General features: G+C 37.7%; 1 protein-coding gene across 8 annotated transcripts in view; it reads left to right on the top strand.

Moving 5' to 3' along the window:
* Window positions 1-12,619, top strand: part of ADGRB3 (adhesion G protein-coupled receptor B3) — a 469,027-nt gene that overhangs the window by 358,302 nt on the left and 98,106 nt on the right. For all 8 annotated transcript variants that reach the window (XM_061460537.1, XM_061460535.1, XM_061460541.1 and 5 more), the window contains 2 exons: window positions 8,483-8,609; window positions 10,270-10,373. In XM_061460537.1, the coding sequence (XP_061316521.1) occupies window positions 8,483-8,609; window positions 10,270-10,373 (231 nt within the window). The remainder of the gene's footprint in view (window positions 1-8,482; window positions 8,610-10,269; window positions 10,374-12,619) is intronic.

Raw genomic sequence — 12,619 nt, 5'->3', positions numbered from 1 at the left:
TAGTGGAACAACAGAGATGTTATCTCTGGAGATAATCATTATCAGCTGACTTTGTTTTAGACAATACTACCATTACAGAGGTGTGAAGTGGTATTAAAAACCATGTTAGGTAGTTAGGTGTAATTTACTTTACTAGGCAGTTGGTCAGTAAATACACCCACTAAGGAAGATTCAGAAGAGTAGTAGCTCATATAACTGTGCTCCAAAGTGCCTGCATTCAAACCATTTTGAGTCTGGAAACTGAGCAGACATATCAATAAGTCCTAAAGTAGTAAGCCTGACTGAAAGGCAAGAACATCAGGGCTAAAACCAGCATATGAGAGTCTAAAATACACATTAAGGAAGTGTCTCTTAAATCTTTTTCTTTTAACAAAAGAGCCTTAATTCCCTTAATCTGTGCTTTATTTGACTGTAATCACAACTACTTTTCCGCATCTTAAAGAAAAAAAATAGTGAAAATTATTAAGACAAAAAAAGATGCATTACTTTATAATGTCAGAGAAGTTAGGTCTGCGAATATTGCATCTATCAGCTTTAGCAACATCTGGGTTGTTCAGTTTTAGTTTTTAATCAGATCATAACACTGTAAAAAAGCTTTGTGTTTAGCTAAACTGTATCACATTTTCTATGAGCTTCACATATACAAAGTCACTGCATCTCAACTGCTTACACAGATTTGTTGCATTGCCTCATTTTAATAAAGTCTCAGTCATTCTGTGAGTTAGGTAGATACCCAACAGGTACTTCAGTCTTTAATGGACTTTGTCAGACATCCTCTGAATCTCCATACAACTTCAGAGAATTCTAAATCCAGAGGTTCTTATGAGTTTTATGGCAAGCCATTTGGTCACCAAGTTTTCATTCTGATGAGCTCAGAAAAACCTCAGCATTAATTCTTATGAAGATATATGAACAGGTCATCCCTCTGTCATTCTTGAATGTGGCCTTTAGTTGGCAGTGAATTGACTGCTACATAAACCATGCACAGCACCAGTACTATAGTTCTTTTGTCCAATAGTTCAGTCCTCAAAGCCTGGAGGAAGTTTATCCTCAAAGCCTGGAGAAGTTTATCCTCAAAACACAGCACTGCACCAGCTACCACGAAGGAGAAACATGACTGCTACTGCTGAACCCAGGACAAATGGTTAGAAAATTTGCCCAGGACAGGACAGATTTACTCAAGGTGAGGTTTCGTCTGTGTTCGCATCTTTTCAAGAACAATGATCAAATCTCCAGACTATAGGGCATTTTGGAATAAGGAAGCTTCTTTAATTCCCTCTCATTCTGACATGTTATAATTACATTTATTGTCTGAAAGGGGAAGACTGCTCACTTTTGCAACCTGTAGTTAAAGTTTTCACTGAAGAGAAGATATCCAAACAAAAATGTTACGCATCAGTCACTACAAACCCTCTGTCACTTCAAACTGGTTCATTACTGTGTCTCACCTCAGTCAAGAGCCAACAGCAAGCTCTATGCCTTTGTCTTGTTGGGGTATTTCTATCAATCAAATGTGTTTTTAATGTGCAGTGTGATAATCAATATAAGATTTGGTACAGATTCAGCCAGGGTGCACGCTGACTCACCAAAGAAAATAGGGAGATAAGCATTACTATTATTGAAGCAGTTGTTAATTGGCCAGTCATGTGCACAATATAACCTCTGATCTAATGAAAAGATGTGTCTAAGGAAGAAGAAAAATACTTATTTTAATTAAGAGGGATGGTCAGATTATCTCCCAAATAAGAAAAAAAAAATCAATGCGTTTGAGGAAAACCGGATTAGATCTGTTTAGGCTCCTGGGGAGGACTTACAAAAGAGGATTGATTATAAAAAACAAGCGTCTAACACAAGGAAAAGGACATAACCTGAGGCCTAATGTATACAGGAAATAGAACTCTTTATAAACTGACTGTTTAGGAAATCTTGCAGAATAACAGCTGGATAAAAAAGGGAGATAGATACTGCTGACGTAATCCCCATGTCAGTAGAGCAAATGTCAGTTTTATTTCTTTTTTTGTTTGTCATATAAACATTTGTAACTGTTTCCTATTTTCTCATTTGTTCATTTGTTTGCTTGTTTTATCTCAGCCTGCCTTCCATTAAGTTTGTTTACAAAGTATAAGCAGACAGAAAAAAATCTTGACTTCTTCCTTTCCAATTGGACACTGAGACAAATTAGTTCCAGTTGTCATAGCTCCACAACATGTTCTTCAGATAACCCACAGGTAACAGAGTTGTAGGATACACAGCAGGATTGTGTAGGAGCAGTGGGTGGTATCACAAGAAACAGGGAAGGAGAGGGTGAAAACCAGGAGGGTTCTTAGTTATGCAGCTAACATGAAGGCACATGTAAGAAACCTGAGGCTTCAGAGAATGTGTAACACGTTTGAATGCTCAGTCTGCTGAATAAGTATTACTGAGTAGAGCAGGAGCTAGAATGCAGGTACCATTCCCTATCTTCCTGCAGTATGGCTACTGAATGCCTGCTTTGCTTCATCTTCTGGCCAAGTGCAGCGTTCTTTTCACTAAGCACCTGCTTCAACAAGAAGTGTGGAGAGTACTCTCACACCAGGATATACTGTAGTCTGGTATTAGGTCAACTGCTGCAAATGTCTATGCATTCAACACCTTTCATGGAAAGAAGGAAATTGAACTCACCTCTTCTATCTCACAGCCACTGAGTTGTTAGATAAAAGGGGGAGTCTCAGCTGGCCATCTTCAAGGTGAACTTAACTTCAGATTTTGAAAGGTAGCTTGTAACATCTAGCTCTAAGCAAACTCAGGTCTCTTATGCATCACCAGCACAACAAACAGCATTTCAGTACCTGACCACTTAACATGTTTGCTTCTGCCATTCTCATTTTGTGACTTAACTTTCTACATTATGGTTGGCATCTCTGGAGCCTAATTCAAAGCATTTTCCAAGGAGGCTGGTCATGTACTGTTTTTAACATTATCTGTCCATTCAGTCTAGAATAGCACAGGATGTTGTAGCAGTAACAGTGATGGAAGCCCGGCATCTGTTCTTCCCCTCATCAATTCCCATTCACACTTGTTCCTTTCTCTGCTGGTCATACCTGGCCTTGAAACTTGAACTAATGATACTACGCTTTACTGCTAATCTTGTCATTTGGAAGAAACATTAATGATAGCTACAACCCTGATCCAGGTTTTGACATTCTTAATTTCCAAGATAAACTTCTGAGCCTATAATCTTTTCCAGCCCCTGGCAGTATACAATTTACAAGGATCCTTTTTGCTAGGAGTCCCTGTGAATTAGTACAGTGTGAAGTATTTTATAGGCTGACCATTGGCAAAACACTACATGACAATCTTCTCTTAGATCATCATAAATCTACATAAATATTGATAGTCTGAATAAACAAATATGAATGATTTTACTGATTTTGTGAAATGAAAGCTAATAAAGTATGTTTTGAACTTTCTTTTTTCCTGATATCTGATAATGTTAATCTATAAAATTAACTTGCTTAAAACAAAGCAATTTTATCCATATACAAAATGCTACTAAAGTCACTACTGCAAACTTTGAGAATATGCATTTTAATGTAGCAAGTGTCACTATGACTTTACCCCAAGAAACCAAATATGTCATATAGCCACTTAGACGAAGAGCCAATCTCTTAAATATAACCACAGTTAAGTAATGCATGCTTGCAAAATGTGACATGATCCTTGTTCCAATCATTTATATCTCCCTTTTACAGAACAAACTTAGCAAAATTTTATTGAAATGAAAGAAAAAAAATAAAGTATAGGCTGATAATAAATGAGAACTCATCAGGAAGGAAGGGAGACAACAAATCACTGTAGAATTTGTAGTAGAGTTGACCAGTTTGCTTCAATTATTATTCTTATAAAAGTGAGAAATATCCCTCTCTTACTTCCTGCAGTTTCTAGGAAATCATCATCTTGGTACAAGATATCCTGGAAAGGAAGCATGTCTTCTTGTCTGCTTCTTTCATTCTGTAGGCCCATGGGGAAAGAAGTCATAGTTCTCACAAATCCTCAGCACAAATTTTGGCAGAAGTACATAGGAGTTACTCCTGGGTGTTACTGCTTTCTCTGAGAGTATCTAGAGTGACAAGCAGAAATGACGCTGTGGAAAGTGTCTGCTTTCCCTCATTTTTTTTGATGCACCAATACTCATCCTCTTAGGAGATTTTTCTGTATAATCTTGGGAAAGAACAGAGAATACACTTGTTCAAATGTCTATCCATTAGGATTTTTAAAATACGGAAATGGAGTTGAATGACTGTAGTTTTCCTGGTGTTGTTCAGAAACGTAAATGGATCCTGTAACTCAGATAAAGGTAAGTTTGCTTTATTGCAGTAGTACAGAGCATCAGTAATCAAGAACTATGCAGTAGGAGGCAGGAAACTCCTAGCATTTGTCTCATCCTGGTTTTATCTTATCATTCCATTAGAATTTCTTTCTTTTCCTTTTACACTTTGCTACACCTGCATTATACTAATGACAGGGTGACTGTTTATTACAGTACAGTTTATGCACACTGTGCACCAGATCATGCCCTAAACTGTTTAGACAGGAAAGTTATAAATAATAATAAAATATTCCCCCAAGTATCAATACTCACTTCCATAGCTCCCTTTTTGATGAATCATTTGTAGTCATATAGTAGTCAAACTGATAACCAATGCAACTTTTGATCTTCTTTGGATCTTCTCAGACCTTTCTATGAGTTGTACATTATTGGAAAGTTAATGCAACAATGTATGCATATATCTACAATGGCTCTGTTATAAAACCTACTTTTTGCGGTTTAATATCTCATCTGGTTTAAATCACATTGGAATGAAACTTGGTTTCCAGCCAGGACACACATTTATTTTACAAAAATATTATTCAACTAGGATTTTTGTTTTTATATAAAGATCAGCAAGAAAATTAATTTTTCAAAAATTTCTACTTTCTTTTCCAAAAAAAAATAAATACACAAGTATGTCATTGAGCAAAAAGAAACAATTCAATGTCTGAATTAGAAAAGGTGCCTTATTCTTTAGGAAAATGAACTCTTCGTAGTATTCTGGTTGGGGATCCAATTGCAAGATATTCATCATCCAGCTTTTTCTTCTGATACCACAGAAATTCAGACATCCTTTTGAGGACATTTGCAGTATTTTAGACATGTAGTCATAAGGCAGTTATTTTTGTCCATTCTATTTCTTTTCATTTCCATGATTTCATGCATTAGTTTTTCTAAATTGTGTGAGAGGAAAAAAATCCCTAAGTCATAATGACATAATATTAATCATATTAACAATTTAAAGGAAAACAATACCTTGTTAAACTACAGTTTCATGTGTGACATTATTAAGAAAAATGTGTTTGCCTTGCATCTACCTATTCTTTGTGCTGGGGTGGGTTTTTTGTCTTTTTCTTTTTTTTTTTTCTTTTTCCTTGCTTTAGGGAAAAGATGTGGAGATAAACCAGATGTTGCCATATACTGCTGGTGGAGATAAGATTGATCTCACTAGAAATTGTGCATACTAAAAGTTAGGTCATGTCTCAGACAGATGGACATGCACAATGTAAAGGAGACTCCTGCAGTTCCCTATGGCTTCCCTGGGATTTTAGGTCCAGGTGCAAAGAAGTAAGCAGGTGTTAGAAGGACTTTATCATCAGTAACAGGCCAGCCAGCACATCTGAACAGGCACAGTGTTGTACATAATCTGCTAGCCATAAGGGCCATGAGCTTCATTCCTATCTTTTGCTAGGTTAAAACATTCTTATGTCTGTATTTTCCACATTCTTCTCATTATTATATTTCATGCTCTACTGAGAATAGAGTTGGCACGCCAAAGACTGTCCCAAAGGAAAACCAGCACCTAACTGAACAATGGCAACAAAAAGTATAATGCACATACCCAAGAAGTAGGGAGAATTAAACTTATCTCAGGAGAAATACAATTTCCTAACTTCTGTGTACTTTGCTGATATTAAATGATTAAATAACAACTTCTTACTATTATTTATGTAACTTACTGGATGAAAAGGTTTCCTATCCTACTTCAAGCACAAATATCAATCGTCAAAAAAATTACTAAATTAAGCTAACGTCATATATGTATACCTAAAATGTCAGCTCTTTGTTCATGATTATCAAAACTGAGGCTTGGATCACTAGTTGCCAGTATGGAAAAAAAAAACAAAACCATTCAGTAGTGTTGTTAACTTCCTTTTTCGCTGTCTCACAGGATATCCCTAAAAAAAAAAAATTAAAAATATCTTGCATTAAAAAAAAATCTTCCAAATAGACTAGTAAGGTGGACAGTGTAAGATATGAAGTCCTTTTACTAAGTTAGTGGTTTTGATAACAATGTCATAGCTGATTTTTATTCACCAATATGTTAAAGCAGAAAAAACAATGCTATTAGTAAGATATATGTATTACTAATTTTAACAAAATATGCCAATCGTAAGTGCAAACCATGTCATGAGACCCAGAAAAATACTGCAAACTAAGGGAAGCACAGTTGTTAGTATACTAAGTGTGGCTTGATCACCAGTCTGTATCAGATTGGCAGTTATGTCTGTGAATGAATTCTTTATTCTACAAAAATGCTCCCTATCTTAAAAACTACATTTTCATTTCAATACCTGTGAGAGTCATATCATTGCTTTCAGTAGTGAGCATCACTTATATGTCATGCAATATTACATAATACATTACTAAAGAGTAAAAAGTACATTATTTTTTCTATATCATACATGATTAAAATACTTTTCTGTACATCATTTGGCCATCATTCTTATTGCACAGTATGTTCCCAATTCTTGTTTAAAACTAAGAATTTTACATTAAACTCTGAAATGGTTTCAAGAAGACATTCCAGCATTCCTCTAACTGTAAGTCTGCTCTGAGGAGACAACACTTGCAGGTAAATGTAGAGCTAAGGGGGGTTTGGTGCTTACAGCTCATTGGCCATATATCTATGGCCCAAATTACATCCTACTTGGGGTTAGTATAACAAATTGCCTTTGCATGTGGGCCCTAGAATATAGAATCACTCACAAAGATGGGTTGTCAAAGCAGAAGAGGTGAAACAATGGTGATCACAGGGACTGGAAATTATTATTCCCCCACCTTGTTTCTTCCACCTTCGATTTTCTTTTTTTCAAGTTGTTTAGTGACCTGAGGTGAAATGGGAAGGAATTGACAGCTCACATGCTGCTGCTGGCAGCAGAGTTGCTGCAGTTGCTTCCTGGACATGAAAGGAGGGGAAAAAAGAAGAAAGAAACCCAATTGTTGTTCTCTAAACATAACATATGCACAGGCAGTAGCTTTACTGTAGTTAAAGCCAACCCCTTTTTCCTGTAGAAATGATTTTCCCCCCACTGCAGTTCAGGAAAAAGGGGAGATGCTTTTTGTCTCTCCCTCTCCCTCTCCTTGCCTCCACAAAGAAAACGTGGGTTGATACCATTTTTATTGTTCTGCTGGGGTGGGTTTCAGACCTCGCATTAGCATACTGAATGTCTAATTGAATTCGGGGGCTGTGTTAATCATCTTGTTTTGTTTAGGGGCGGTTGGTGAAAGGTGCCAGGAAACGATCACTTTGGCTTGGGGTTAGCGTGGTGCTGCCACCCCAAGAAAAAGAAATCGAGAAGGGGGAGGGAGCTAGGGAGAGGCGAGTTGACTGAGTGATGTCTGAGGGCGAACTCGTGTGTCTCTTTGGTGATGTTGTGTGCTGCTGTACTGAAATCCACCCCTCTGCTGGAGCTAAAGCAAGAGTTGGAGGCATCTGATGTTGCCGTTTCCAGGGTGAAATTTCTAAGGCTTAAAAACAACAACTGAAAAAAAATCATCAAAAAAAAATCCTCAGCAAATAAAGCCATCAGAACTGAAGAGCCGGCATCTCCGTGTCCAATTGGCATCACCCCGACAGACGTTTGAGAACCATATGCCTTTAACCTAGCCACACACACGAGGGGTGAAATGAAGAAAAAAAAATATAGAAAAAAGGTAAAAAATAAACTACAACTACCCACCATCACGTCTTCCAGAAAAGGGACAGAAACAGAGCCGGTAGGAAAAGGGGAAAAAAGACAGAGAGATAGAGAGAGAGAAAAAAGCCTCCTCCTCTTCCCCCGATGAGTTTTTCGCAGTGCTCTGGTGAAGCTCGGAGGTGGCTGGCAGCGCAGGGGGCGGCTGCTGCCGCGGCTGGCGGGGCTCCGCGCAGCGCAGCGCGCCGGACCGTCAGCACCGCCGCGCCGGACAGCTCTACGCGCTGCTCCAAGCGGCCGGCTCCTCGCCCGGCCGCGCTGCGCCGCGCCGCGCCGCTGGGGCCGGTCCTGCCCCACAACAAGTACCTCTGTGCTGTCCGGGAACTACACTACACTCTCCTCTCGGTGCAACTGCATTGTCTCCTCCTCACGGAATTGGCCGTCAGGCGTAATTATCCCCATTCCTCCCCCCCTCCCCTTCTCTCCTTTGCAGGAACGACTCTTTGGGAACCTGGTCCACCCAGGGATGTAAAACTGTGCTTACCGATGCATCCCATACGAAATGCTTATGTGACCGTCTCTCTACCTTCGCCATTTTGGCTCAGCAACCTAGAGAAATAGTAAGTAACAAAGAGAGGGGGGGGGGGGGGGGAAATCCGGTTTTAATGCAAAAGGCAATAGCGAGGGGACTGCTTGGGGGAGGGGGAGAGGCTGGTCGAGCTTTCCTCTCAGGTATATTTCAGCCGTTGCACTGAGGAATTGTTTAATATTGCAGGTAGGCAAATGTTGGTCTCCTGGTGTCTACAGTGTCTCAGAGAAATGAATTCCAGATTCTAACTAAATCCTGATGAAATTTGCATGTTCTCAAACTCTGCATTTTTCAGAGAAAGCCTCCTAATTGTGATGCAAATGTGTTGAAAACTTTTGTATTGAACAATTATCAACTTAACAAGCTTTTTAAAGGTTGCAAGCCTTTCCAGGAGAATGTGCAGGGCTTCATTATTGCTCTTGGTAGGAAAACCCTAGATACTGTAGTTAAACAGATTGCAGATCTGCATTGGACATTTTCAGCACAGATTTTCTATGTAGTCTGTTGATATGATGTAAGGGAAATAATCAAGTTTTCACGAGAAAGAGGGAACATCAAGTGTATGAGCAGACACTCCCAATATTATTGAATGTGCAAATAGCCAAAAAGCAAGTATTTGTGAAGTTATCCTGCTAAGGCAGAATTTATTTTTCCTGGGTTTGGAAGTGTATGATCAGACTCTTTAACAGCAAAGTAGATCAGTTTGGAGCAACGTGTTTGAAATAAAACATTACTTTCTGCCTGAGATCTGGCCTAGAAGTACATCAGTCTTATCTCCTCTGCGGGTGACAAAAGATGTCTTGATAAATGTAATTTACAATACATCCATGAGGCTTTAAAAAGCATTTTGGTAAACCAGGCACAGTATCCTTTCAAACTTTTAGATCTATTTTTTTTTTGTATTAGTAAATACCATGACTATTTCAGAACACAAGCATATACACATATGGAGCAAAAACCTCACCTGATTTCTAATGATAATAGTTTAATTTACAGTAGGGAAAGCTAGTTGGTTTTCAAGGTCATTTATTTTCATATTTTATTAAAACACTAAGAACAAATGAAATAAATCTAAATTTGTGGTTTCTTTTACGGAAGGCTTATGATATTGTTGCCATAGATATCTTGCCATTCCTTCTAGACAGTCAGAGGCCCAAGGAAATTAAGTGTGTGAGAATAGTGGATTAAAGTCAAAGTTATTAAAAGTCAGAAAGTTTGATAATCCTGCAACAAGCATGAATCAAATTCTGGGACAGATTACTGGATGATCTTTAATATATAAAGTGAAACTGCGCTGCTTGTTCAATACACATTTCTAAGTATTGCTGGTTTTCATGAGAAAGATACCTTTTAATTAATTTTAACTAGGGAATAGTTTAAACTTGTGCTAATGTCATGTCTCCTATTATATTATAATATTCATTCTTCATTTTTCAAAATATCATGCAGGTGTTATAAGGCATTTTAAAGCTCAGAGGCCTCTGAGGAATGTACCAGTAATTAAACAGATCTCAGAGTATGGATCAGTTTTGGAATTCAGCTGATTTCTGCTGAATAAGTAGTATTACTAAAACTCTCTGTGACAGCCATGGGTGCTTTTATAATTTTGCTTTTGTTGCTTTTTTCTTTTGATTTGTTATTTTAATTGCTGGAGGATGTTTTTTCTTCGTGTTGTCTGTTGTAACCTACAGATCATGGAATCATCTGGTACACCCTCAGTGACCTTAATAGTAGGCAGTGGTCTTTCATGCTTGGCCTTGATCACCCTAGCAGTTGTCTATGCAGCTCTATGGAGGTATGTAATGGATTGACAAAGCTGAACATGTGTACATAGCTATATTTAGTTGAACTGCAATTTAAAGAGAGCATTAAATGCAACATTTGCTATTATCTGGGAAAGAAAAACAAAAAAGCAAAACGTAGTACATGTTTTGATGCCTAAATTTGTTGATGTGACTGATAAGTTTTACTTTCCTGGCCTACTGGTGATGCTATAGCCTACTCTTTCCCCTGCTCAGTATAAATGTAATCGCTCTTTCAGTGAGGTCTTCATAGTGCTAGTAAACAATTTACAGGATTATTCTATATGATATATTTCATGTGAGGCTTCTGGCCTATGCCTTTGTCTGCTTTTCCTCCATTTACATTTTAAACAAAAACTTCTGTGTGCTAAAAATGACATATCAAAGTGCCACATAAGATATCACAGATTTAGGGAGGTTTAGTTAGCTGGTTTTGTGTTTGTCCACTTCAGTTATGAGTTTCAATGAAGACAATAAAATTAAAGTAGTCTCAAGTAGTGTAGTGGTACATTCCCGTAACAGTCTTTCTTTCCATCTTAAGTTTACTATATTAAAATATTATATTGACTGAAAAGTGCAGTAGATATTTATGGAGTAAATTTGAGAAGCGATGTCTTAATGTAGAAGAAACAGAAAATGAAGAGGAAGAGTGACATAAAATAGTAAATATTTTTTGAAAGTGAGCATGGGTTCTCGTTTCATCTTTTTTTTTCCATAATTAAAGAAAAATAGGTTTATACGGAAGTAAGAAGAAACACAGCAGAAAAAATAGTATTTTTTAGAGTAATGTAAAATCAGATAGAATTTTGCTTTTAGAAGCCGCTCGATAATTTTACACCCTTTTCCCCTTCACTCACTTATGTAGCCACGGAGACTCACAGGATTAGATATATATATTATAAATATAGAATATCTAGTTACATAAGTTATAATAAAGAGTTTACAAATTATGAGTTCTTGACTGTAACAAAACTGAGAATGAGAGAGTATTTCAGGATATAATACCCATCTGAAGAATTATACCATTATGTTTGCACTCCCCGATATATTTATCACTTGGATGGAAATACTGTCATGCTCAGTGGGGCTGGTCTTCTCTGTTATTTAAATCAGATATAAGGAAGAAATTTTTTATGGTGAGAATGGTGAGGCACAGGCACAGGTTGCCCCGAGAAGCTGTGGTTGCCTCATCTCTGGTAGTGTCCAAGGCTGGGTTGGATGGGGCTTGGAGCAACCTGGTCTAGTGAAAAGTATCCTCACCCATTGCAGGGGAGGTTGGAACTAGATGATTTTTAAGGTCCCTTCCAACCAAAACCATTCTGTGATTCTGTGATTCTATGATTATGGTAACTTCCAAGCAGAGAAAAAAGGTAGTGTGATGTGTTATGGACCTAGTGTGGGCTCTGCATCCCACTGAAGATAACTCATACAGATCACAGTGAGGTATTTTGCAAATATTATGACAACTGAGTGGCCTGTCATTTGAATAATTAAAATTTGTCTCCAACATATTTCTCGAGAGCACATAGTAACCAATTACAGAGAAAAGATAGACACTGAAACTTATATGTGTATATACTTGTTTTTATAAATCATGGGGTAGGGAGAAATTTGGTATTTTGACCCTACGTCTTTATTTATATTTTGGAGCCCCACCTTCCCTTTTAATGGCAGGGACTGTTTAGAAGTGATACGAGGTAGAGGTCTGAAGAAGGCCTGTGCAAGCATTCTTTGATGGCTGATTGATTTGAACCCCCCAACTGAAAATTCAAACTGAAAGACAAATTTAATATCAGTCAAATACTTATTTTCCCTTCCCTTCTTTTCTGTTCCCTTCACCAGCAGAAAACTGGAATAAAAACTAAAACCTTCCTAGCCTAAGTCAAAGCTATGAGCTCCTCCTTGCACAGTATTTACTCAACCACTAAGATCCTTTCTACTCCATAAATGCACATGATTGGGAACTGGCCCAGCTGAATCAGTAGTTAACAAGTTAGAAAGTAGCAGCATACTGACAGTGTAGACAAAGGCACCAGACTTTCTTCATTTGTCTGCAAACACATAGAACTAGCCTTAATAACATGGGTATATTTTAAGCAAAAATGCATATTGTGGTATCAGGGTTGTTCTGTCTTAACTAAAAAAATGTAATGCTGTATTTCTTAATTGATTGTTACCTGGGCAAGAGGACTACAATTCATTTCATGTCCAAAGCTCAGCATTCCTTGTGGGTTCAGGA

The sequence above is a fragment of the Pezoporus flaviventris genome, unplaced genomic scaffold (assembly GCF_033815535.1).
Source record: "Pezoporus flaviventris isolate CSIRO_AGI_PZ_B2104156 unplaced genomic scaffold, CSIRO_AGI_Pfla_v1 ptg000031l, whole genome shotgun sequence".
In the NCBI taxonomy this organism is placed as follows: domain Eukaryota; kingdom Metazoa; phylum Chordata; class Aves; order Psittaciformes; family Psittacidae; genus Pezoporus; species Pezoporus flaviventris.
The sequence above is the reverse complement of the archived record's forward strand: the minus strand, read 5'-3'. Positions and strand labels throughout refer to the sequence as shown.